The sequence below is a fragment of the Pipistrellus hanaki genome (assembly GCF_964339955.1).
Source record: "Pipistrellus hanaki genome assembly, chromosome: 11".
Classification (NCBI taxonomy): Eukaryota; Metazoa; Chordata; class Mammalia; order Chiroptera; family Vespertilionidae; genus Pipistrellus; species Pipistrellus hanaki.
In genome coordinates this window covers 1,877,721-1,903,237 of record NC_140513.1, presented here as the reverse complement: position 1 = coordinate 1,903,237, position 25,517 = coordinate 1,877,721, and the positions used below count along the sequence as shown (strand labels likewise).

At 61.5% G+C, this 25,517-nt stretch overlaps 1 protein-coding gene across 2 annotated transcripts; it reads left to right on the top strand.

Annotated features, from left to right (window-relative positions):
• The first annotated feature begins 994 nt into the window (after nt 1-994).
• GFI1B (growth factor independent 1B transcriptional repressor) lies at nt 995-10,135 on the top strand. 2 transcript variants are annotated; one of them, XM_084898146.1, is made up of 7 exons: nt 995-1,240; nt 5,794-5,913; nt 6,345-6,482; nt 6,771-7,042; nt 7,469-7,606; nt 8,561-8,792; nt 9,351-10,135. In XM_084898146.1, exons 2-7 carry the CDS (start codon nt 5,814-5,816, stop codon nt 9,527-9,529), a joined length of 1,059 nt encoding a protein of 352 aa, XP_084754272.1. In that variant the 5' UTR covers nt 995-1,240; nt 5,794-5,813; the 3' UTR covers nt 9,530-10,135. The 2 variants fall into 2 exon arrangements, with proteins under 2 accessions (XP_084754272.1, XP_084754273.1); XM_084898147.1 differs by having other exon boundaries at nt 1,001-1,240; nt 8,627-8,792.
• Nucleotides 10,136-25,517: the final 15,382 nt, after the last annotated feature.

Here is a 25,517-nt window from a genome sequence, read left to right as displayed (position 1 = left end):
TTTCCGATGACTGTTGGCGATGTGCACGTCCAAGGAATATTCTAGATGCTGCCACTAATGTCTCTCCAGCAAAAAGAGAGCGGCAGGGCCGGGGGAGAGCTGGGCGGTGTCACAGGTGACGTGCGGGCGGCATCTCAGCCTGGCGCTCACTGAGGCCAGCCGGGCGCAGAGACCCCGGCGCAGACCGGCTCTCCCTGCGGACCGGACTTGCAGTGGAGCGGGGCTCCTGCCACCAAACTTGTTTTCCTTTTGCGGGAAACACAATCCCTGGGCGGGAAGAGTATGCAAACCAGGCTAACAGTGCTCCCTGGGAGTCCCTGTCTTATGCAAATCTCCTGCCGAGATCAATCCCTCACCCTCAGCCGGGGGGCCGAGGAGGGGGACGGGGTGGGGGTGGTGGGGATGGGGAACGGGGCTCTGACCCCGGCCATCCCCGCTCTGCCCCTGGTGACGGACATGCTGCAGGCCCAGGGACCCAGCCTCCCTGGCCAGCAGAGGGCGGCACAGGCAGGCCCTGGGACCCCAGCGCGGACTGGAGTGACTGAGGCTCTGGCTGACCCTCCCACCACACCTGACTGTCCCTTCACTGCTGCTGGGGTCCCGCCTGGCGAGCAGTATGCCACCTTTCTCCTCCAGGGTGGCCGCTGCGGGGCAGGCCCCTCTCAGCGCCTGCAGGTCCCTAGCCAAGTGCTCTGTCCTGAATGCCTCCGAGCTGGGGACTCGACCAGGCGGAGGAAGAAAATGGGGGAGGGAGAAGGAGGGGGGGGGGGAGAAAAAGAAGGGGGGGGGAAAGAAAAGAAAAATTAAAGTTTTAAGTTCTTGATATAAAATCGGGTTTACAAGTAAATGTCTTGTTTCAACTTTCATATTTAAGTGGAATCATGGAGCCGCCCTGTCCTTGCATCCAGATGTTCTCGGAGCTTCCAGGGGACAGCAGCCGCGGAGGGTGACAGGGTGAGAGGGTGACGGGGTGAGCCGGAGACAGAGCCCGGCCCTGCGGAGCTGCGATAAGCAAATACAGCCGCTCCTATTGGCCGCCCCTCCCCGCCAGATTTTGACAAATAATCAGATTGAAAATCAGGGAGGGGAACAGAAGAGGGAAAAAAAAACAAGAGAGAGAGAGAAAAGGAGAAGTATCTAATTGTGCAGAGTCTTGGGCTGACGGCTGGAGCCGACCAACCCGCAGAGAGTGGCTGCAGGTGCCAGCTCAGGACCGGGAGGTGAGACGCGACTGGGACAGGTGAGTGTGGGGTGGCTCTGCTGGCTGCGCTGCTCCCTCCGCACGTCTGACTGTCCCGCAGGCCCCCTGGCCCTGGGCAGCTCTGGGAGAGGAGGGGGCGGCACATCCTCTTTGGGGTCCTGGCTCTGGGCCCGAGCCCTGGCCAGGCGGTGGCGGGAGGCGGCTGGAGGCTGCGCCCGCGCAGGAATGCCTCCACCTCCCAAACGGTCCTCGGCTCCCCGGTGTCACTCCTGCCCATGCATACCCACCCCCCAAAGACCCACATGGCACCGCCCAGGCCGGGGACCTGAGTGGGGGTCCCCCAGGCCCAGGGCCCTGGGCTGGAGTCCTTCGTTCCCATGAAGTGGGACAGGGCAGAGAGAGCCATGGAGTTATACCCTGGCGCCCACAGTCCCGGGGTGCTGGGAGCGAGGTGCGCCTGCCACCTGCCGCCTGCCAGGGGGAGGGGGCGGCCCCCGCAGCGCCCCCAGCCTCCAGGACCGCGGGCTGCGGATGGGGACCGGAGTCACCGCCTTTGCTTCCATTTGGGGGAGAAAAAGCCAAGCTGGAGTCGGGGTGCTTGTCTAAGGCGGAGCCGTGGGGGCCGCGCACGGACTGGCTGTGGGCGCATGCCATGGCTTTTTTCTGGGGAAGAGTCGGGAGCTTTCACGGCATTCCGGGTGGGGTGGGGATTCGTGTGCGCCTCTGGGCTGGGATCGGGGGGCCGGGGAGCGGCACCCACCCCTGGGCGCAGCGGGAAGCGATCCCTCCGTGACCCGGGTTCCTGGCCTCGGAGCCGGCGGGAGGGAGTCTCCACAGGGGGCAGTGAGGTCTCTTCCAGCTCAGACCTGGGGCCCGTTTCCCTGCAGAAAGTCCTCGGGGGGCCTCCGAGCTGCTGGTGGGTGCGAGGGCGGAGGCACTCAGAGCAGCGCAGACCGTGTGGGCGGCTGTCAGGGGCCAGGTCCCCCCAGGTCACACACACACCCGCCCCCTCCCCCCGGGAGTTCGCCTGGTCTCCCGCTGCAGCAGCAGCACTGGGCTCACTCCAGAACCAGGCTGCTCTTCATGTGTCCCCAGAAATTCAGTGTGTGTGTGTGTGTGTGGAGGGTCTGCTTTCGTCTCTAAGGCAGAAACTCGCAGGACACGCCCTGCTGCTCACTTTGCTCTCCTGGAGGTGAATGTATGCACCCCGAAACTGGCCACGCTCAGCGCGCAGCTCCTGGCACGGCCGCCCATGTAGCCTCTCAGCTGGCAAAACTGAAACTGTCCATTAAACAGTAACCCTCCCTCCCTCCGGCACCCATGCGCCCCTTTCGTCTGCACGTGCTGCTGCGGGCACCGCGGGGAGCCAGCCCGGCGTGTCTCCCGGCGTAACGCCCTCCAGGTCACCCGCATGGCGGGTGCGGACTTCCTTCCTTTAGGCAGGCGTGTGGGTCGCGGTGGCCCACGTCCCTGGGTTCCTGGGTCCCTGGATGGGCGCTTGGGTCACTCCCACCTTCCGGCTACTGTGAACACCGCTGCTGGGAGCTGGGGTGTACAGGTGTCTGTTCCAGTCCCTGCTCTCAGTTCTTTTGGGGATACACCCAGACACTGTACTGATTCACTCACTTTTTAAAAAATCCTCATCCGAGGGTATTTTTTCCACTGATTTTTAGAGGGAGTGAAAGGGAGGTGGGGGAGGGGAGAGGGAGAGAGAGAGGGGGTGAAAGAGGGAGGGAGAGAGGAGGAGGGAGAGGGAGAGGGAGAGGGAGAGAAACATCGATGTGAGAGAGACACATGGACTGGTTGCCTCCCACACACGCCCCGCCTGGGGCCAAGGGTCGAACCTACAACCCAGGTCCATGCCCTTGCCTGGGAATCGAACCTGTGACCCTTTGGAGCACGGGCTGGGCCCTAACCACGGAGCCACCAGCAGGGCCGATCCCTCGCTCTGACACCCGCTCTCTGACGCGGGAGGGCCCCTCTGGGCACGCCTTCCGAGCTTCACAGAAAGTGACCGCTGCCCGCCCCCTCGGTGACCCCGCTCACTTCCCCGCTCCTTCATGGAAAGGGCGGCCTGTTTGTTTGTTTCCCCTGAGCCGGTCTTCAAACAAAAGGAAGTCCGAGGGCAGCGGCTCCGAGCAGAGCGGAATCTTACCCAACCTCCCAAAAGGGGAACCCGGGGACCGGCTCCTCGGCCAGGTGGGCCGCCCTGTGCCGCCGGCAACGGCGAGCGCGGGGTCTCGGCAAAGGGAAGTGTGGAAACCTTCGTCCAACCGTCCCTCCGAGGGGAGAGCCAGGCCGGCGGGCGGCCCGGCGGTCAAGTTCAGGGTCACCATACCAGACGCGGCCCCTTGGGAACGCCCGGGGCTCGGAAATCACAGGCCTGCTGCTCCACCTGGAAGCCGGGGTGCGGGGCCCCCCTTTGGGGCTTTCGGCCGAGACTCTGGTTCAGGCCGGGGCCTCGCTGACGGGGTTGGAGGAGATGCTAACAGAGTCTCTTTCCGGAGCCGATACCATCACGGCTGTTCGTGAAGAAACCGGGCTTTCACAATCTCTGCTCTCCCGCCTCCCCGGCCGTGAATCAGGACGGCTGTTCATTAACTCCCAACAGGTGATCGCTTCCTGTTTTTTTTTTAAGCTCAGTTCTCAGGCCGGAGGAAGTTCCTCTGGTGCCGGGGCCCACGGAGCTCCCAAGCCTGTGGTCATGGGCCGCGATGCTGAGCGCAGGGCTGGGGGCAAGTCCCACGGGCAGGCGCTGAGAGACCCTGGCAGGCCACTTTCCTCTCCGGCCTCAGTTTACCCCGTGACCCAGGAAGCCGATCGCCGCTTCCCTAGCCCCGTGGGTGTGGGATCTGATGACAGCGCGCCGAGGAGCTCTCAGCCCTGTCCGGTTTCCTCCGTGCCTGTCCGCTCGGTGCCCTCTGCACGGGATAAGCACTCCCCCACCCCCCGGACCCCCCAGGCTGGTGGTCAGGAGCGTGGGGCCTGGGCTGGACGCCCGGGCTTGCTTCGCCTCGCTCGGCCCTGGGATCTGAGCCCGCCTCTCAGCCTCGGTGTCTCCTCTGTGAAATGGGGGCGGTGAGCGAGCTGACGGCAGGTCGCCTGCCTCAGTAATAAATGCCACACAAACCACCGTCTTCTGATGCGGAGATAGAGCGGCCCGGGAGGCTCCCAGAACAAAGGGCACCTGCAGGGTCTCCACTCGAACCGCCGGGGGCTGGCCTCGCCAGGGCAGAAGGGGCTGCGGGGCCGGTGGGCCGGGGCGGAGGCAGGAAGACTGTCCCCGGAGATAAGGCGACGCGGGCTGCCGGCGGGCGGGCCGGGGAGGGCAGCAGGCCGGCGAGCCCCGTGAGGCCCGAATCTGAGAGCTGGCCGGGCCGAGAGGCTGAGTGTCACCCATGACCCAGGAGGTCACAGTTCGATTCCCGGTCAGGGCACACGCCGGGGGCTGTGGGCTCCATCCCCAGTGTGGGGCGTGCAGGAGGCAGCCGATCCGTGATTCTCTCTCCTCATTGAGGTTTCTCTCTCTCTCTCCCTTCCTCTTTGAAATCAATACAAAAAATATATATTTTTAAAAAGTCTGAGAGCTGGACAGACCTCAGAGCCGTCCAGTCCCACCCCCATCCCTCATTTCAGAGCCCAGAGGGGGCGCCTGGAACATGGCCCCTGGGCCTGGTCAGGGCGTGACCCCACTCAGAGCGTGACTGCCGTGGCCCCGGCTGGGAGGGGGAGGGGATGGGATGAGACAGGAAAGGCCTGAGCCGGCCAGTCTTCATGGTTCATGGTGAGTCTTCCCTGGCCTGAGATGCCCAGCGCTCGGCGCTCCTTGCAGCCCAGGCGCCACGCAGGGCACTGCACACGCCTGTCTAATAATGAAGGTCCATTCTTCCCAGCAATCCCAGCACACTGGGCTGGGCACCGAGGCAGACAGCAAGGAGGGCGAGGCCCGGGCCGGCCACAGGCAGGGTGGCCACTGCCCAGCCTCCTGAGGCCGCTGGGCGGCTCTGGGCACCGTTGGGGTCCCTCTCCTCCTGGCTCGGGGGGCACACTCCTGAAGGCTCCCTGGGTTCGCTCTGCAGGCAGAGCTTCACGCCGGCCTATCTCCGGCCTCCAGGGGCTGCCGCTGGCCCTTATCGCCAGCCCTGGCTGTGGCTCAGAGCAGCCGCCATCCCTTTCCCGCGCTTGGCCCTATCGCCCTGCCACCGGGGAGGGGCCTCCTCCGACCCGGGTGCCTGGCGTGCAGAGAAGGGCACAGGCCCGGGAGGGTATTCTCCCAGGTTCCGAAGTCTATAAAACCAGAATCAAGGCGCCAGCGTGGCCGGTTCCCGCTGTGCGTTGCCAGGGAGTGTGCCTCCCGCCTCTCTGGGGGCCACCAGCACTCCTTGGCTTGTGGCCGCATCACTCCAATCCCTGCCTCCACCTCCACGTGGCGGCCCTAATCCAGTACAACCTCTAATTTGATCACATCTGCAAAGACCCTACTTCTAAATAAGGTCACGTTCACAGGGTTTGGGTGGACAAGAACTTTTTTTGGGGGGGATTCCGACTGCAGGGGGAGGCTGTCCTCACCGCGCTCACCTCTCCCCTTGCAGGTGCGGGGTGCACGCTGACCATGCCCCGCTCCTTCCTGGTGAAGAGCAAGAAGGCTCACACCTACCACCAGCCCCGCGTCCAGGACGATGAACCCTTCTGGCCGCCCGTCCTGAGCCCGGGTGAGTGACAGCAGCACCCCGCTGCACCCCGGCCCCGCCCCACGGCCCCGCCCCACGGCCCCCCCTCCAGGCCTGGGCACAGGGGACCTGTCCCTGCTGGCTGGCTGGCTGGCTGGCTGAATGAATGAATGCATGAGTTCACCCATCTCCTGAGCTCTGGGGGCCAGAGAGCTCGGAGTGGAGCTGGTCGGTAGCTGCAGAGGAGGGTGTGTGGGTGGCAAACGAGGCCCGATCCAGGGCTGAGGTCGGGGCTCCTAGAAACTGAGATGGTCCAGGAGTTCTGCAGGGGTCCCCCCTGGCCTCTAGCCGCCCCCCATCTGGGCAGAGCCACCACCACTCTCTCCAGGCCCCCTCCTCCCGGGGAGCGGGTCCTCCCGCTGGGTCCCTCCCAGGGCTGCGGCCGGGGGCGCTGAGGACCTTGTCTCCCACAGTGGCCAGCGACCAGGTCCCGAGCAGCCACCCTGCCCTCGGCACCCTGCTCCCGGGCCCGCACCTGGACTGGCCCGACCTCAAACGGGAGCCAGCGCTGGAGCTGGACCAGAGCTGGACCAGGATGGCCTCGGCACCAGGTACCTGGCCCACGGCCCCCAGCCACTCCCCAGTGAGTGCGAGGGGTGGAGGGAGCTCGGAGTCGGGGAGTCAGGGCTGCTGGGCTCTCGGGCTTCTGTGTGGGCCCTCCTTGGCAGGACCCCATTTCCGGGAGGACTCGGTGTGGGGTGGGGGAGCCGCTGGTGGACTGATGAGTGGGTCCAGTGGGCACTCTGGGGCTTACACACTGACCCCCTCAGCGCAGGGGAGGGGGTGGGCGCCCTGCGTTTAAACCCGTCACCACCAGGCCCGTGTCCCACTCTCCACAGAGGGTCCTGCCGGGACGTCCCAACCCCCGGACAGGGACTCGCCAGCCTCCAGCTCCCCGCCGCTCTACAAGCCCAGCTTCTGCTGGGACGCCCTGGCCTCAGCCTACAGCCACAGCTACCGGCAGGCCCCCTCCACCATGCAGTCCGCCTTCCTGGAGCGCTCCGTCAGCCTGTACGGCAGCCCCCTGGTGCCCAGCGCCGAGCCGCCCTTGGACTTCAGCCTGCGCTACTCGCCGGGCCTGGACGCGTACCACTGCGTCAAGTGCAACAAGGTGAGCGCCCGTCCAGGCCCGCTGGCAGAGCGGGCGCGCGCAGCTGGGCGGCCCCGTGCACTGCGGGTCCCAAGGTGGGATCGGGAACTCACAGCCTTGTCCCCGCCACCAGTCCCTGAGCCCTGACCATGTGCCCAGCCCTGTGCTGAGCACGTGACACGCATGAGCCGGGGGAGGCGTTCGCAGGTTCAGAAAGGTTGATTCACCTGCCCAAGAGCACACAGCAAGGTGCGATCAGAACCAGGTGCACGCCTGCCTCCGGCCCACTGTGGTCTTTAACCACTGGGCTGCCGATTCAGCTCCAGAGAGGGCAGCGAGGGGACTTCGGACCCCCAAGACCCACTTTACGGACAGGAAACCGAGCCACAGAGGGAAAGAGACCCCAGCCCCCGCCCCCCATGCCTCATGCGCTGTCCGCACCCCCAGGTCTTCTCCACCCCACACGGGCTGGAGGTGCACGCCCGGCGCTCCCACAGCGGCACCCGGCCCTTCGCCTGTGACGTCTGCGGCAAGACCTTCGGCCACGTGGTCAGCCTGGAGCAGCACACGCACATCCACTCGCAGGTGGGCCCCGAGCCAGGACCCTCCGCTCTGCCTCCTCCAGGAGGCCCGGGGCTACGGCTGCCCGTCACCCTGCCCCTGAGGCGGCCTGGGGTCCCTCGCCGCCTGCGGCCCTTGTCCGAGCCCCCCGTGCCCGCTCCTAACTCCCTCACCCCGACGGGCCGAGGGGGCTTCACGCACAATTGCAAGAGGCCTTGACCTGCGGGGCAGCAGGGTGTCTGAGGCTCAGAATGACGGCCCGCCCCGTCCCCCGGGGTCAGGACAGAAGCCTTGCTTTGAGGCCCTTGACTCTCGGCCTCCCAGAGTGAGGCTTACTGCGCGCCTGGCCCCACGCAGCCCTGCCCGAGGCAGGAAGCCCTTCCTCGGGATCCCATGCTGGCAGAGCAGCCGCCATGGCCGGAGCCGCGGGCCCGGGGTCAGGTGGCGGGGGGGGGGGGGGGGAGGGAAGCAGAAAATCTCGCGAGAGTTGCATTCGCGAGAGTTGCATTCGCGAGACTTGCATTCGCGAGACTTGCATTCGCGAGCACGAACCGTGCATGGGCCAGTCTCTCCCTGCAATCCTCCCAACGTCCCAGGTCATCGCTGCTTCTGTCCCGAGTGCAGATGAGGAAACTGAGTCTCAGGGCGGGTAAACGACTTGCCGGTGGCTAGGCGGCTAGTAAGATGCAGAAGGCAGAAGCAGGCCTCCACCAAACCACACTATGGCCATCGCGCCTCAAGGAACTCTGGGTTAAGGGGCATGAAATGTGACCCCTCCCCCGCTTCCCCCCTAAAACACACTCCCAGATCAGTGGGTCCATCCGTCCATGAATTTTGTTTGGGACAATGTGAGAGTCACAAGGAAAAATCCCACAGGAGGCCACTGGGGCCCGAGCCTCAGCCCATCCTGGGAGGCAGGAAGGGGGGCCCTGGGGCCTGCCCCTCCAGGCCACCCCAACAGACTGTCCTGTTCCTCAGGGGATCCCGGCCGGGTCCAGTCCTGCGCCGGCGCCTGACCCCCCAGGGCCTCGTTTCCCCCGGCAGGAGCGCAGCTTCGAGTGCCAGATGTGCGGCAAAGCCTTCAAGCGCTCGTCCACGCTGTCCACCCACCTGCTCATCCACTCGGACACGCGGCCCTACCCCTGCCAGTTCTGCGGCAAGCGCTTCCACCAGAAGTCGGACATGAAGAAGCACACCTACATCCACACGGGTGAGGCCGCCAGCCAGCGCCGCCCGCCCGGCCCGGCGCTCGGGGCTGCAGGGCCCAGGCAGAGCCCCTGGGAACCCCCACCTCCCATTGTAACAAGGTCCTGGCTTTAGGACAGTGGGATCAGGTACATTGGGGCGCCCCTCCCCTCCCACAGGAGGGCTGGAGGCACTGTGTTGCTTACATGCACTTAATGCACAGAGAAAATGCTGGAAGGAACCAGCACAAGTCAGCAGTGTTAGGGTTAGAGTAGAAGTGAGACTAGCAGGTGCATTTTTCACTCATTCATGCATTCATCCCTCCACTCATTCATGCATTCACTCCTCGGCTGTCGACTGAGTGCCTCTTTTGTACCCGGCTCTGCGCCAGGGGCTGCGTGAGATTGATAAAGCAGAGCGATCCAGCGCCCGCCCTCACCAGGGTACAATCCGGTGCGGGGCGGGGAGGTGTCAGAGTGAAGGTGGTTGGTCCTGAGATAAAACATAATAAAATTCCAGAGAACAAGCGCAGGGCAGGGCGTTGGGTGCAGACGGCCCTGACGCGGACCTTGCTGCCCCGCAGGTGAGAAGCCACACAAGTGCCAGGTGTGCGGCAAGGCCTTCAGCCAGAGCTCCAACCTCATCACCCACAGCCGGAAGCACACGGGCTTCAAGCCCTTCAGCTGCGAGCTCTGCACCAAGGGCTTCCAGCGCAAGGTGGACCTGAGGCGGCACCGCGAGAGCCAGCATAATCTCAAGTGAGGCGGTGCCCTCCCGCCCACCCGGCCCGTCCTGGGCCTGCCACCCCGAGGGAGGCCAGCCTGGTGCGCCCGGACCCCCGTCTCCCGGAGGCAGCGCTGCATGGGACCGTCTTGCAGCTTCTTTTGAGACTCACGAAACTGCTGTGTGACTTTGGGCAACTCGCTTTCCCTCTCTGAACCAGTGGTTCTCCTGCTGTAAAGTGTGGGAGCTGGGCTGGAGGTAGGATAACTTGGGTGCTTTCCCCAGGGCAGAGCCCAGAAGGCCAGAGCAGCCCCACGTGGACAGCGACGCCACGGTCAGACCAGACTCACAGAGCTGGGGCCCACAGAGAAATCCTCCTGGTGCCTTCTGCCCGCAGCGCCGGGACCGGTCCCCCTGCTTGTTAGGGGCCTCTTTCAGGCTGCCAGACGGTCAGAGCCACCTTCTGCCCCGGTGGGATGCCCAGCACCCCTCTGCTTCAGCCAGACCTGCTGGCTGCCCCCCACTTCTGACGGGCACTCAGCAGGGGTTTAGTCTGCCCTCAGGACCCCCAGCTGGAGAAACCAGTAGTTAATGCTGTCAAAAGCCTGTTCCCCTCAACCGCTGTAAATGGAAATAAAGACAGATTTACGTACATCTGACCAGCACTCACTAAGTGCCTCCTGGGTGCAAGCTGGTGTGTGAGGCTGTGGGAGGGGCAGGGCAGCTTTGAAATGCAGAGGCAGCCTCTCAGCTGCCTTCAATCAGCTTGGGGGCCGAGTGCCCGGCCACATGGAAAAGGCCGGAGCAGAAGCATTGGACACCACACGGTGCGACAAGGTCAGAGGTCACGTAGCGGGGGCTGTGTGTCCGTTTCCTGTGGCTGCTGCCACTAGTCACCACAAACTCAGCAGGCTTCAAACAACACAAGTTTATTCTCTCACAGTCCCGAGGTTCAGAAACCCAAGGTGAGTCACCCAGAGCTAGACTCGGGGTGTCACGGAGTACACCCCGTGAGAGGCTCCAGGGCAGATGGCTTGCTCTGACGTCCAGAGGCCACAGAGTTCTGGGCTTGTGGCCGCCACCTCCAGTCTCAAAGCACACAGGCTGACCTCTGCCTCCCCTCCCGGCTCCTCCGCCTGCACCTCCCTGCCTCCCTCCCGAAAGGACCCTGGTGATCAGCGGGGTCCACCTGATCACTGGGCTGGGCTGAGCAATGGCCCCCAAAGGTGACAGCCACGTCCTGGTCCCTGGAGCCCGGGGAATGCTGGCGCATTGGCAAGAGGGGCTTTGCGATGTGACGGAGGGAGGCCTGGCGCCGCCCTTGCGAGCTGTGGACTCCAGGTGAGCGCCTCCTCTGTAGACGGGGAGCACAGCGGTCCATTCCTGGGGTCACTGGGAGGACCGAGACCAGGTGCGCACGGCAGGGCGAGGACAAGGCCGGCTCGAATGCCGCCCTCCCACGGTCACTCCCATCTAAGATTTTCCCACCTCTGAGCGCTGAGCTCCCGGGGCTTCTGCTCACAGCTCAGGACCCCCAGAGCCTGGCGGGTGGCGGTCTGTGGGTAGCTCTCCCTTTGCTAGAAGGCATTTCTCTGGGCTCCAGCTCTGCACCAAGCCCAGGGCTGGCCCAAGCAGCGGACACCCCTAACTGAGTCACTTCCAGGTGCTGAGAGGAGCCCAGGCTTCCACACACTGCCTCTCACCTGTGCCACTCTCCCGTTTCACAGAGGGGTAACTAAGGCTCAGAGAGGTCAGCCCACTCGCCTAAGGTCACACAGCAGGCGAGTGCAGAGCTGGGTCAGGATCTCTGATTCCAAGCCCTTCAGGGCTCCATTTACCTTTCCTCCCAATGACACCAGGAGTGTTTCCTCAAGTGCTTGCCTCTGCTGGGCCCGCACGGGGCTCTGAGGCCGTGGGGACCGGGGACTCCCCGGCTCTGGGTTTGGCTGGGCAGGACCCCAGCCTAGTTCATTCCTGTTTGCCTTAGCCAGAATTCCCCTGAACAGGCCTGTCCCAGGGTGTGGGTGGGGTTGGACATTTGCATGGGGAGGTGGGCTCCCAGTTCCTGCGGGCCGGAGGAGAAGGAAGGGCCTCCAGCAGCCAGAGCTCCGGGGCCAACAAGGCCGGAGACCTCCCCACCTCCGGTCTGGGAGGTGGTGGAGCCCACACAGGGGTGAGGACTTGGCCAGAGCCAGCCTGCGGGCCAGGCCTGCCATGGGCTCCTGACCCCCGGGCGAGGGGCCGTGCCCTGCACCTTCTAGATCTGGGGAAGTGGGAGGGTGGGTGCTGGACACACACACACACACACACACACACACACACACACACGGGAGCTGCTTTGCATGTTCCTTGTTTGCTAAACAAAACCACAGCAATACCAGGATTTCAGCCACTTCTGCGAAGGGCAGGGCGGGCGAGGCGAGACAATGCGCCTTTCTTCATGTGCCCAGGCTCAGGGTGATCAGGATTTAGCCTGTGGGCCCCTCCACTGAGTGTGCACACTGGGGTCGGGGGGGCACTGCAGCCTCAGAGCGGTGGGGGCTGACCCCGCCTGCACATGGCAGAGAAAGGGACCCGTGAAATCTGCTTCTCTCTCTCTTCTCCTCTCCATTGGGTTAGGGGCTGCGTGGAGTGCACCCTGTCCCTCCCTCCCCTCCCCGGAAGGGCAGTGTGCCCACTGAGGGAGGCTCTCAGAGGGCCCAGCCCACAAGCCCATGCACTTCTCAGGCTGCGAGCTGGGTTCCCCGTCAAATCCTGTCCCTTCCTCAGGATCAGGCCTGCTCATCCCCCTGGGACTGGTGGCCGACCAGTGGGTGCGGTGGGGAGCCCCAACTGTGTGATTAGAGGGTGTTCAACTGTCTGTTGTCCGCTTCTCACCCCCACTTCCTCCTACCTGGACTCCCACCACCCGGGTCTCAGTGTGTGAACCAGGGGGCAGTGTCCGGCCTGAGAAGGGGACGTGGCTTCCCTCGGTGACACCAGGGCACCGGGGCCCACAGGGCAGGCGGTGGCTCAAGTCACACCAGTCACAGTGCCCGTTAGCACCCATCACATAGAATCCGGTTTTCTGACCCGGTCTAGGGGCCTGCCCAGCAGGAATATAGGGGTGGTCGCATGATGCCAGGGGACCCCGTTTACATGGAACAGGGTGGGACTGGGGGCCTCGGAAGGTGCACAGGGGACTGGCACCGCCTCCGACGGTGCCCTGACCCCACTGCTGAGGGCCAGCTGGGTGTGGGCAGGGCCATGAGAGACTTCAGGAGGGTGCGGGGGACTCCACCTAGACTCTAGAGCTTCGATTTACTCATCAACAAATAGAAAAACCAGCATTTTACCATGAAACCAACTGGCCACATTAGGGAGATTATTTTTGGGAGAAAATGTCCCATCAGTGGTGGCAGCTTCAGGCTACACCCCAGCCCACGTGCTCTGTACCCTCCCGCATGGGGGTCACGTGGCCCCTGCAAACAAGTCACACCCCAGCAGGGCAGCCAGGTTCCCCCCCCCCCCCACACACACACACACCTACCAGCCCCAGGACCAGGGCCCCTGAGGGGCACACTGGGAGAGGCCCAGAGGAGGCGGCCATGGCATCACCGATGAGGATGGAACTGTGTCTCCAGGGCCGGCCCAGGCCTGGGTGTGTGGCTGAGCTGCCCCCCCCCCCCCCCCCCCCCCCCCCCCCCCCCCCGCCCCGTCCCCATCTGCCACTGCCCGAGTGCAAAGTGCTGGGAAGGAGCGGATGGACGGCAGGGGAGGAGGCAGGGCCTGGATGCGGGGACAGTGGGGGAGCGGAAGGGTGAGGGTTCTGGATTATGGAGAAGACTAGGTGTTATTCTGCAAGTTCCCTGGAGACCAGCGTGGCTCCCCCGTGGACCACAGACTCGAGTCCCAGCCCCTGGCCTGGCCTTGGCTCTCCTAGACTGGCTCCTACCCGGTGCGGCCAGGCTACTCCAGAGAGAAAGGTGGGGCGAATAAGGGGATGGGGGTGGGGAGACAGAGGAGACCCGCCAGAGAATGACTGACAGTGACTCTATTCTGGCCGGAAGCTGCGAGGCTGGGAGGACCACGCGCAGTGGGGCAGACCGTGGCGCGGGCGGGCAGCAGAGTCTCCTTAAGTCACTGCGGCCACGGAGTGCTTTGCAGGCCAGGAGCCAACAAGGAGCCATCAGACTGAGCCTGTGAAGGACAACCCGCGTGGGAGCGCGGCCCGGGGGCGCAGTGGGCCCGGGGGCTGGAGGCCCGCCCCGGGTCAGTATCGGAATGACCGCAGCTCCTGGTGTCCCCAGCTCCCGGCTCGGGCTGCCCCCGGGGAGCCCCTGCCCCAGGCAGGGAGGACGAAGAACGTCACGGCCACACTCCCGCTTCCCTGAGACTCCGGACAAGCGGCTAAGTCTGTCCCGGGGGTTCTCGCTGCCATTTCTCACCCTCGTGCTCTGGCCACAGGTTCCCTCCACCTCTCCCCTCTCCGAGCCCTGGAAGCCCAGCTCAAGGACAGAGGTTTCCCACGCGTGCTCACCCCACACCCTCCGTGCTGCTCCCCGGAATCGGAGTTGAAGAAATAGTCCTGGATGGGCACAGCGAGCAGCTGCAGGGCTGGTTTCTGAGGCCCCTGGGTCATGGGAAAAACTGGAACAGCCTAAGCTCTCGCGAGAGGAGACTGGCTGCGTGACTAAGGATGCGTCCACCTTAAACTCTCACGAGAAGACACTGGCTGAGTGACTAAGGATGCTCCCATCCTAAATTCTCGCGAGAGGAGACTGGCTGAGTGACCAAAGTTGCGCCCACTTTAAACTCTCGCGAGAGAAGATGGCTGAGTGACCAGAGACGCTCCCACCTTAAACTCTCGCGAGAGGAGACTGGCTACATGAGCAAGGGTTTGTCCACACAGGCGGAGCAGCCACGGGAGGGACAGGGCGTACTATTCAACGACCTGGCGCTGCGTGGAGTGAAAACTACAGTTTCTCGATAGTGTGCGGTCCTGTGAGCACAGCAGCCTACCCCGGCAGCTGCAGAGAAACAACCTGACGTCCAGCCAACCGTGGAAGGCCGCTGTTCTGGTGGCCAGGAAGGAGGGCTGGGTCTCCTCCAGGCCATCTGCAAAAGAGACTTGGATTTGTGTGTGTGTCTTTTTTTACTAAAAAAATGTTTTGAAGAGAAAATAGATTTTGCAGAGCAAATGTGTCAACAGAGGAAGCTGTCCGTGATATCGTAATGAAAAGTGGTTTAAAAATCACTATGCACCATGATTCCATTTTGTTAGTTGCAAACACGGGGGAGGAAGTCCAAGTCCGTGGGGATAGAGCGGCGGATCAGCACTGGCTGAGTCCAGGGGTTGTGCGTCGCCGCCTCCTTGTTTTTCAGGGTGTTTGTTGTAGTTTTCTGTAGTGGGCACACCTGATAACATTATCAGGGGCGTCAGATAGACTCCCTCTGCACAAATGGTGCACAAACACCATTTCTCTGCCTTGCGTTGGCCTCTCTGCCCTCCCTGCAGGCGCTGGCCTCCGGGGTCCTGTGGGTGTCCACGCTCAGCTGGCCCCTGGGCAGGTCCTCCTTCACGGTGCTGGCTGGTCTGTCCCCAACCCCCAGCCCCTGTACCCCTCCTAGCAGGTACTAGGCGGAGCCCAGCACCTAGTAGGTCCCCAATAAATCTAAGATGGTCATACTACCCCCTCAGAGCCCCTGGCACCTTCTTGGCAGGTGGGGCGGGACCCCCAAGATGGAACCCCTGGCTTCAGAGCAGTGGGGCGCACCCTGGCTTTGAGGAGGACTGTGTCCCGCTGCCATTGGGCTCCTGGCAGCCCCAGGGCTCCATGGGGGAGGGTTGGTGCAGGAAGGCAGGAGGAGGGAAATCTGAGGCAGGGGCTGTGCTGAGCGGCGAGCTCGGGTTTGGCCTGATAAGTTTATCACCGGGTGCCGGCTGCCAACCGTCAGCATGGAGCAGGCGGCGGGAGAGGCTCTGCCGATAGCGCCTTCCCAGTGTTATCAGGGGCCAGTGCTCAGAGCGCGGGAGAAGGGGAGCCTGAGCGAGACACTCCAACCACTTCACCCCAACGAAAGAGCCGGGAGGGAGCGGCCTCTGAGGTTCCTTGGGGGGACCTTCCGCATCCCAGCCGCAGGAGCCCCTGTGGTGGGGAGCGAGGTCTCTCGGGCACAGGCTGGAGACCCCATTTCTCCCCATCACAGCCTCCAGGCCACGGAGTGGGGCCCATTGTCTCTGCTTTTCTGCAAGGCCAGAGAAAACGTCCCTTTTTCTGGAAGGTTCCCTGCCCCAGAATGCAGGAGGGAGCCTGAGGGAGAGGCCAATTCATCACCTCCCCAATGTCCAGCCATCCTCTCCTCTCCCCGCCCTGTGGGGGCCTCCCCATTGTCCAGCCTGGCACCTGGCTCTGTCCCAGGTCACCACTGGGGGGAAGGGGAGGGGACAAGATCATCCCACCTTGCCAATGAGGAAACTGAGTCTCAGTGAGTGTGAGGAGGCACAGACTGAGAGGACACGGGAGGCAGGCTGGCGGTCACCCCCAGCCCTGGAGGCCCTGCAGGCAGTGCTCCCCGGGGCCCACGCACAGCCTCAGGCAGCCTGGCCTCAGAGGTGGACACCGCCTGGCGGAGGGAGCGGACACCAAGGTCTCGAGAGTTATCTTGGGGGCCAGGGGCTTCATGGTGGATTTAAAAAATTCCTTGTTCTAGGCCTTTTCTGGCCTTTCCCTGATTTTTATAACAACAGTGTGGAGATTTGTGTTTGGGGTTCTGTGTAGAGGAAGGTGATTTGTTTAAGAGGGAGAGAAGAGGGTCCCCAAGAGTCCCTGGTTGCCGGGGCCTCAGCCAGGAGCAGTCTGTAAGCACCTTTCTGCCCGGCCTGGGGCGCAAGCAGAGCTCAGGCCTGTGGTGCCTGCAGAGCAGACAGTGTGACCCGGAGTGCCATGTGACAGACCCAGGGCCCTTCCAGGCACAAAGACCCCCTAAGGGGCCGGAAAGCACTCCTTCATCCATCACCTCTTTTTTTTTTTTCTTTTTTTCTTTTTTTCAAAATATATCTTATTGATTTTTTACAGAGAGGAAGAGAGAGGGAGAGAGAGTTAGAAACATCAATGAGAGAGAATCACCGATCAGCTGCCTCTTGCACACCCCCTTCTGGGGATATGCCCGCAACCAAGGTACATGCCCTTGACCGGAATCGAACCCGGGACCTTTCAGTCTGCAGGCTGACGCTCTATCCACTGAGCCAAACCGGTTTTGGTTCATCACCTCCTTTTGTCGAGCGCTGCCACCAGCCAGGCGCCATTCTAGGTGGTGGAAATGGAAAGGCCCACGGGAAAGCAGACAAACACCCTCCTTCTCAGAGCAGGGAAAGGCGGACAGGGCCAGGGAGACCTGGTGTGGGGAAGGGAGTGGGTCCATGTGGGGATGGTCTGCGTGGGTGGCCAGTGGGAGCCTCACTGAGAAGCAAGAGAGGGAGGGGAAGGAGAGGCCCTGGATCACTGAGGCCGCTAGGGGCCGGGTGACGTTCAGGGCTTCCTCTGGGCCTCAGTTTCCCTGTCTGTAACATGGCACCCGTGGTCTTTAGAACTCTCTAGATTAGTCTGCATGCTCCAGGGGCCCATGGCATCCATTGCAACTTAGATCTCTGCCAGCTGGTCATTACTGATGATGAGCTAGTCTCTATTCTGTGTTGGGAGCTTACGAAGGACCAGACAGCACTGCAAGCACGTTATAGAAGTGAACTCCCTGGTTATTCCCATTTTCCTGATGAGAAAACTGAGGCCAGACAGGTTAAAGCACTTGGTAGGGCCACAGGTGGCTCCCTGTTGCCAGCGCCTGTCCACACCTCTTGACTCTGACCCCTGCTCTGTGTTCACGTCACACACAAACACATGCAGCTGTTGTTCTCTTCATTGCCAATGGCTCTGACCTCGTGCATGGGCCCGAGCTGGGCCCCCTGGGCCAGCGTCCTCCGTGCCGTCACGGGGTGAGCAGAGCTGGGCCACACGCGGGGGCCGCGCCCGCTGACAGCGGGAGCCACAGGCGCCAGGCGGAGGCTCGGAGCTATTTCTGCAAAGCGTGACTGGGACTTCCTCCCGGATCTCTCAAAAATAACAGGGTTATCGGGGCGCTCAGGCTCCTTCCTCCGCACAAGGGACCCTGACATGATTTCTGGGGAAGGCCGGAGCCCCCGGCCGCGCTCGCCCGGCGAGCACTTATCTCTGAGCTCAGCTGGGCAGGAAGGCCGCGAAGCGACCACCGTGGGCAGCTCTTCCTGCCCAGAGCCCCTTTTGGGAGCAGCAGGGGATGTGGCCACTGACTCAGGGGTGTCAATCACCCCTGGCCCCAGGGCTGTGGTTGCCCATCGCACTCTGAGGGGAATCAGAAATCAGGGGGCAGAACCTCTGCAGGGGCGGCCTGAGTATGCTCCCGTCCCCCCCCCTTGCCCCCCCCCCCCCCCCCCCGCACTCAGCGTGACCCTGTCTCTGTGCATGGCCCACAGAGGGGGCTGCAGAGGGGCGCCCTGGGCAGCCGCCCACCTGCTCTGGGGATGTCTCCCTCCTTCAGGCCCCAGAGACGTTCAGGCCGGACGCAGGTGCCTCCCCTCAGGGTTGTGAGGACCTCAGCACCCTGTTCAATAAGCATTTGCTGGGTGTCCCCCGGGGCCGGGCCACCCAGGGAACACTGGGAAGCTGGGGGTCACCAGCCCAGCCCAGGCTCAGGGAAGTTGACTGGAGGAAGCAGACTCTGGAAGGTGAAACGAGCCGGGCCTGTCAGAAGTGGGGAGAGCCGCCCCACACCAAAGAAGCCAGCAGGTGCAAAGGCCCTGGGCAAGCTGAGGCCCCAGCTGCTGCTCTGCTCCATCCGCTGGGGGAGCCTGGGGGCTGCAGCAGGCCACTGTGGAAGGCAGGGGGACCCACAGGGGTCCATATTCACCCCAGTCACTGCTGCCTCTGTCCACCCCTGCTGCTAGTCCCTGGTGGCTGAGAACACACCACCTGCGGCCCAACCGAACTCCACTGGGGCAGGCGGAGGCCCCGAGCCGAGCCCTCGGCAGCTCAGCAGAACAATCTTAGCTGGAAACCATCAAGGCAGGTTTCCTCCCGGCGCCCCTCGGGCCTCAGACTTATCTCCGCCCCCAGCTGCCTAGCCCCCGGCCCCTCCAACCACCTCCCCCGGGTGATTCAGCAAATCTTCCCTCCCTGGGGGGAAGCGAGGGGAAAAATCACAATGTCAGATTACAGAGCCAACTGTAGGGCAGGCCCCGGGCTGGAGATAAGGGGCCGCTCCCCCAGCCCCTCTGGTGGTAAACCTGGAGGTGGGCGGCTGCAGGTGCGGGCGCCAGGCCTGGCCTCCAGGAAGTCCAGCGGCAGGCGGGCCGTTAGGTGGCCCGGCCACCAGGCCACCGTGCAGCAAGCCGGGCAAAGAGGAAGCACCCCTGGCGGGCACTGGTGTGGCCATCCCACCCCCGCCCGAGAGAGAAAGAGAAGGGTGGGGGCTTCTCAGAAACTCTCCACCCCGCCCTCCGCAGCTGGGCCTGCAAAGCCTGGCAGGGGCGAGGGCTGAGGGTGCCATCCTCTAGGAAGAGGGGGTAGGAATGCGGGGGCAGGGAGGGGGGATCCTGGCCTCCAGGCTAGAGTCCGGCCAGGCCTGCAGGCCTCTCCTCAGTCAGCTGGGCATGGAGGCAGGAGGACAGAATGATGGGTTTGAAGTTAGCCTTGTGCAGAGCTCAGAGCTCATCCTAGACAGTTGTTTCTCTACTCTGCACCCCCCTTTGTCTGTATATGAGTGACACACACACACACACACACACACACACACACACCCCCAGGGCTGCCCTGCGGGGTAAGGCGCCCAGTCTCTGGTCTCCGGCTCCAGGGCTGGGGTCAGGGTCAGGGTCAGGTTGGAATGGGGTGGCTTGGGGCTGTGCTTGGCCCTGGGGCTAGTGGGGAGCCTCTCCTGCTTTATGGGAAGTCTCAGAGGCCCTGAGGGCGTGGGGCAGGGATGGGAGCGTGTCCGTGGCTGGGAGCCCCTTCTTCCACGGGGCCTCAGATGCAAAAGGAAGGTGGCTCCTCCGACAGGTCCGCAGTCCTGGACCCTGCAGCTCGGCCAAGCACCGCCTGCCTGTTGGCCGCGCGCCTGGTGCTGAGCCGGAGACAAGGAAAACCAGCCGCATCCCTCTCGCAGCCGATGGGAAAGCAACTCCAGTGCCCACCCTCGACAGAAGGCCACCGCCCAACGGAACCCCATTCCCCTCGGAAAGGAAGGAGCTTCCGACGATGCGGCTGAACGCGATGCTCAGGGACAGGACTGATGCTGCCAGTCCTCCCCGTGATGCCCCAGAGCAGCACGTTTACTGACAGAAATCGGAAGGGCGGCTGCGGGAGGGGCAAGGAGAGTTACTGTTTAACCGGGAGGTTTCAGCTCGGAGATGGAGAGCTGGGTGAGTGGATGGGGGTGGCTGCACCGCGGTGTGCGTGTACTTTTAATGCCGCTGCATCGGAGCTTAGGAATGGTGAAAGCGGCCTGGCCGGGCTCAGGGGAGAGAGGGTCAGCCTCCATGCCTGGTCCGTGCATCTGGGTTGCAATTCCATCCCCTGCCCCAGGTGGGGCGCATTCGGGAGGCAACCAATCAATGTGTCTCACATCTATGTTTTTTTTCTCCCTCCCTCCCTTTCACTCTCTCTTTAAAAATAAAATAAAACAAAACTGGAAAAATATCCTCTGGTGAGAATTAACAACAAAAGGTTAAAGTAGCCGTTTTTATATTTAACGCCATAAAAAAAAAACCACCCAAAAAACAAAAAACAAAGACAGCTGGTGGCTCCGTGTGACCTGGACGTTCCCTGAACGAAGGCCTGAGAGCCAGAGCCCAGCGCAGCCCAGCCCCGCCCAGCCAGCCCCTGGCCCGGGAGAGGGCGGGAAATGCCCCCCACCGAGGCCCACATGCAGAGCGCATGAGGGGCTGGCGCAGGAGGGAGCCCCAGGGCTGCGTGGGCACCCAGGACTGAGCACCCACAGGCAGCCCACCGGGCCCCCGCCCCCTCCTTTCCTCCCAGACGGGCCCTGCCTGCCCCGCCTCCTGATGCTGCTCCCTCCCAGCACCGGGCCCTCGCTCTTCCTCCTCTTCCAGCCCACAGGCCCGCCAGGAGGCTCCCCGTGCTGCAGACCCTGCAGCCACAGGATCGCGATGGGGACCATAATTGTCCTTGGCAGCTGCTGCACTGTCACACTGCCTTCCCCGGCACCCAGCAAACACACTGCGCAGTGGGTGGGGGATGGAGTGATGGATGGATGGACAGATGGACAGCAGACCAATGGATGGGCCTGCCCGCTGCCCACCCCAAGGGGCAGGTGCCTGGGGAGGGCAGGTGCCTGGGGAGGGCAGTGCCTGGGGAGGGCCGGGCCTGGCCGGGCCTTCCTAACCCTCCGGCCAGGATGTGCATGGAAGCAGTTTGAGAACTACTTCCCCAGGGAGCCCACTCACAGCTGCGCCTGCGGGGCAGCGCCGGCTCCCGGAGGCCCGGCTGCAGCCGCCCTGAGCAGCGGGGAGGCCCGGCCCACGCAGCCCCTCCACCCGCCCCCTTCCCCATTGACAGCCGGACGCGCCTGGGCCGGGCCGGACTGCGCTTTGGGGAGCCTCCCCCCGCTGGTGAATCCACAGGTGAGCCCGCCCCGGGGCTCAAGCCGAGCAGCCTGCGAGAGGCGCGGGCCGTGTCCAGGATGGCAGCCCCCTTCTGTCCCTATTCCCCGCCCCTCGCTCTTTACCTGCCCCAATGCCCCTCCCGCCTCCTCCCCGCCTTCCTTCCTCCTCCTCCTCCCCGCCTTCCTTCCTCCTGGTCACCCACCCCACGTGCCGCGGAGACCCCGCAGGGGCCCAGGGCCGCTCGGCCGGAGGCGGACAGCGCCCCCTGGTGGCTGGCAGCAGGAGGCTGCGGGGGGCGGGCTAGGTTCACTCGTTAGCCATCACCCATCAGGCTCTGCCTGTGAAAAGTGCCTAAAACGGGCCAAAGAGACCCCGCCACCACCAGCAATCGGGGGGGGGGGGTCCCGGAGAGGGGCCTCTTCACAGGGGGACAGAGTGCGACACCCTTTCTCAGAGGGGATCCCGAGAGGAAGAGGATGGGGACAAAGGCATTGAGGCGGGAGGGGGGCTGCGGAACCCCAAGGTCAGGAATTTGGAATTAGGGGGGTAGGGAACAGGACCCCCAGAATCTGTTAAAGGGTTTGGGGTTACCCTCCTGCAATGGGGAGCCACCGAGAGTCTGAGGGGAGGGATCCGCTTTGCATTTGAGGGAGAGAAGCGCCCTCTGGCTTCTGGGGAGGGGGAGGCATCACGGGCCCTGCACCAGGTGGTGAAGCTCCATCCCCGGGACAGGGGAGGGTGTGGGGGGCTGCCCAGCGGGTTGGGAAGAAACAGCTCCGGGTTTTGGGCTAGAGCCGCAGGACGCGGCCCGGCCTCCGGGCACACATTATAAATGGGGGAACAGTTAGTGTCAGTCACACAAGATCAGACACACCTGCCCCAACAGTGCCTTCCGGATACTGGACCGGCTGGGAAAGGGGCTGGGAAAGGGCACGCCACAGGGCTCATCGCCGCCCTGTCCGCAGAAGGCTGGAGACAGCCCGAGTGCCCCTCGCAGAGGCTGGCCAGCAAGGCCCCGCCCGGCCAGCAGTGGGACAGGGAGCGTCTGTCCCAAAGAATGAGGAAGCCACGTGTGAATGGTCGCGGAGCAATCACCATGATAGATGGCCGAGGGAAAAGGGAAGGCACAGAGGGGAGTGTCTCTCAGCTACCACCTGCGGACTCCTAGTATAATCCAGAGGGAACCAGTGAGAGGAACATAAAGCAATAAAATGTAATTGGTACAAAAGAGGAAGAGGAAGGGGAGAAAAGGGAAATAGGAGAGATGGGACGAACAGAAGATGAAGAGTCACACGAAAGGTATAGACTTAAGTCCAGGGGCAAAAGTAGGTTCATAGTTGTGAGTCCATGAAACAGTTTTATTCTTGTCTTGTTGTCATTATTATTATTGTATTATTTTCCATAGGATCAACTGTAAGCCTACTTTTGCCCCACCCTGAACATCGGCCTTACACTAAATGTTAAACCATTAAATGCTCCAGTTCAAAGGCAGAGGATATTAGACAGGAGGTTAGAAAACACACAACTACATCCTGCTTACAAGAGACAGGCTTCAAATACAAGCACCCAGAAAGACTGAAAGGGAAAAGGTGGAAAAAGACGTATGTGGTGAAAGGATTAACCAAAACAAATCTCTTGTGGCAATATGAAAAATCACACAGGTTTAGACTTTGCTCGAAATAAAGAGGAACCCTTCTGTGAGGTTTAAAGGGCCATTTCCCAGGAATATGTAGCATTTCTAAGTTGGTATGTACGGAACACGGACCTCAATTACAAGCAAAGCAAAACTGACAAAACTAAGAGAAATAGGCAAGTTGCAACACATTTCCCATAGAGGGAGCCAGACACACACACACACACACACACACACACACACACAAACACCTGTACACCCGGGAAAGGATAAAGGGCATTGCACCTGACACCTGCGGAATCCACAATTTCCTGATGTATTTGGAACCCTTAACAAGAAAGCTTTAAGGCAGGGGTCCTCAAACTTTTTAAAGTGGGGGCCAGATCACGGTCCCTCAGAGAGCTGGAGGGCCGGACTATATGAACTACTAATTCCTACTGTAACACCTCGGCTGCGCTCACTGCCCAAAAAACCTGGCGGGCCGGATCAGACTCCTCTGCGGGCCGCATGTGGCCCGCGGGCCATAGTTTGAAGACCCCTGCTTTAAGGGAAGGACTGAATCCTTCCCGTAAAGAATCTGTTCTCTGACTGTGGGTGGAATTAAGCTAGAAGTCCACAACAGGAAGATAATTTTAAAATCCCCCGTTTGGACATTAACCAAGAGATTTCTAAATAAGACAAAATAAATTGAAAAAGTAATCACAATGGCTGTTGGAAACATTTTCACCTGAGGGGGATGGAGAGGGAGGAAGGGAGGGGAAATGAGAGAGGCCCCGTTCTGGGTGGTACAGACATGAGAGAGAGAGACTCTTTCAGCTAGGACTGAGGAACACGTGTAAAACTGATCCCACCATAACAATGAAAAGACAGGACGAACTGAAACGATGAAGCTCCTAGGAGAACAGATGTTCATGAACTTGAGCTAGACTTCTTCCACCCTGTAAAAGGAGCAGGCTTCTGGGTACCGGCAACGCAGGTCCCATGGCTTCATCTGGGCTGCAGGTGCACAGGTCCGCGACTCATCTCCCCCCATTCTGCTCCCTATAGTTTTTTTCTGACACTTGCTCATTGTAAGCAAGTTTTACAAAAATATATATTTTGTATTGACTTCAGAGAGGGATAGATAGAAACATCAATGATGAGAATCATTGACCGGCTGCCTCCTGCATGCCCCCCACTGGGGATTGAGCCCACAATCTGGGCATGTGCCCTGACCCTTCCCCACTGAAGATGGAGTTCACAACCTGGGCAAGTGCTCTGACCAGGAATCTAACTGTGACCTCCTGGTTCACAGGTCGATGCTTAACCACTGAGCCACGCCAGCTGGGCTGTAAGAGTTTTTATAAAATTTGAGCCAAACTGACAATTGCTAGGAAACAAGATCTCAAATGCTCTGGAGGGTAACAGTTTTGCAGTTTCTTTTCCCCCTCGCTTCCCATCACCAATATGCAGTTCCTTTTATGCATTTGGAATTAAGGGATGAAGGTGGGACAAAGTAAGTGGGATTGAATTCCAGGATAAGTAACAAGGCAATGTGCTGTATGAAGGTGCTTACATCCGTTTTTCAAAGGTGTTATTAACCTAGATGCCCCAAAACCACGGAAAGGACTTAAGGCGAAGATAAACCTCTTACTAAAGAAGTTATACGCTTGGGGAGTGAATACCACCATGACCTGCCCATTTAGACCTTTATGATCAGATCAACCCATGTGGTTCCTTTCCATTGAACCCCTTTCTCACCCACAACATCTTTGAATGGTCTTAGGGCCCCCCAACACAGCTTACTGCTTCCGTTAGGGTCTGATCAGTACCCCAATACATAGGCGCTTAAGAACTAAGAGAGGAAGGACTGACGGCGGCATCCGCCAAACAAGCAAAGTGCAACTCCCTCTAAAAAAAAAAAAAAAGAAGAAAAAAAAAAAGTGGTGGGGGGGAACCAAACCAAAAAAAGTAAACAAACAAAAAGGCTGCCTCTCAGACATGGCTGGAAACTTTTGCGGGAACTTGAGGGTCTGCTGAATCAAGTGATGAAGGCTTAGATCTGGATATGTTGAGTTAGTATAGCGCTGGGGTGTTGATCTGTGAGTGCCTTGTACAGGGCCTGGATGAAGTTGGTTGACCTATTTGGAAATGTCTTTTGTGTGAAGTGTATCTTTGGGCATGTGGAGGTACTGTATTATTGATATGAGAAAATGCTAAGTAACTGATTTACTATCTGAAAAGGGATTTACTATCGGGAAAGGGAGGGAGGAAGAGACTGAACATAAACTGTGCACCTATGCATGAGGACAATGGGGGGGGAGAGGAGGGGGCGGAGGGTGGGGTGGGAACCTGGTGGAGGGGGGAAGAAATGAGGAACCTTTGTAATAATATGAACAATAAAGATTGATTTAAAAAAAAAAACAACAAAAAAACAAAACAAAGCCCAGTCCCCCCCCCCCCCCCCCCCGCTCGCCATTTCCAGGCCGACCCCACATCCCACCCACTTCCCGGGCTCCTCGCTCAGCTGGAAGCCAGTCGGGGAACTGCGGGGGCAGGAGCCGGATCCCAGGCCCCAGAACACCGCTCCGCCGGAAGAAGGTATCGGCTGGCGGCTGGCCCCGAGCTGTCATAGGGTGGCGCCGAGGAAGGGGCGGGACTTGGCCTAGTCCTGCTTCCTTAGTGGCTAAAACGAGGGAACTGGCTGCTCATTGGCTAAGAGCGCGGCTCGGTCTCTGGGTTCTGATTGGCTAACGTCGAGAGCGAGCTGGGCGGTGACCTAT

Bases quoted from the DNA above. Each gene is read 5' to 3' on its own strand.
- GFI1B (XM_084898146.1), top strand. From the start codon at position 5,814: ATGCCCCGCTCCTTCCTGGTGAAGAGCAAGAAGGCTCACACCTACCAC. The intron at 7,043-7,468 runs GTGAGCGCCCGT...CCGCACCCCCAG, and splicing joins ACTGCGTCAAGTGCAACAAG to GTCTTCTCCACCCCACACGG. The intron at 8,793-9,350 runs GTGAGGCCGCCA...GCTGCCCCGCAG, and splicing joins GCACACCTACATCCACACGG to GTGAGAAGCCACACAAGTGC.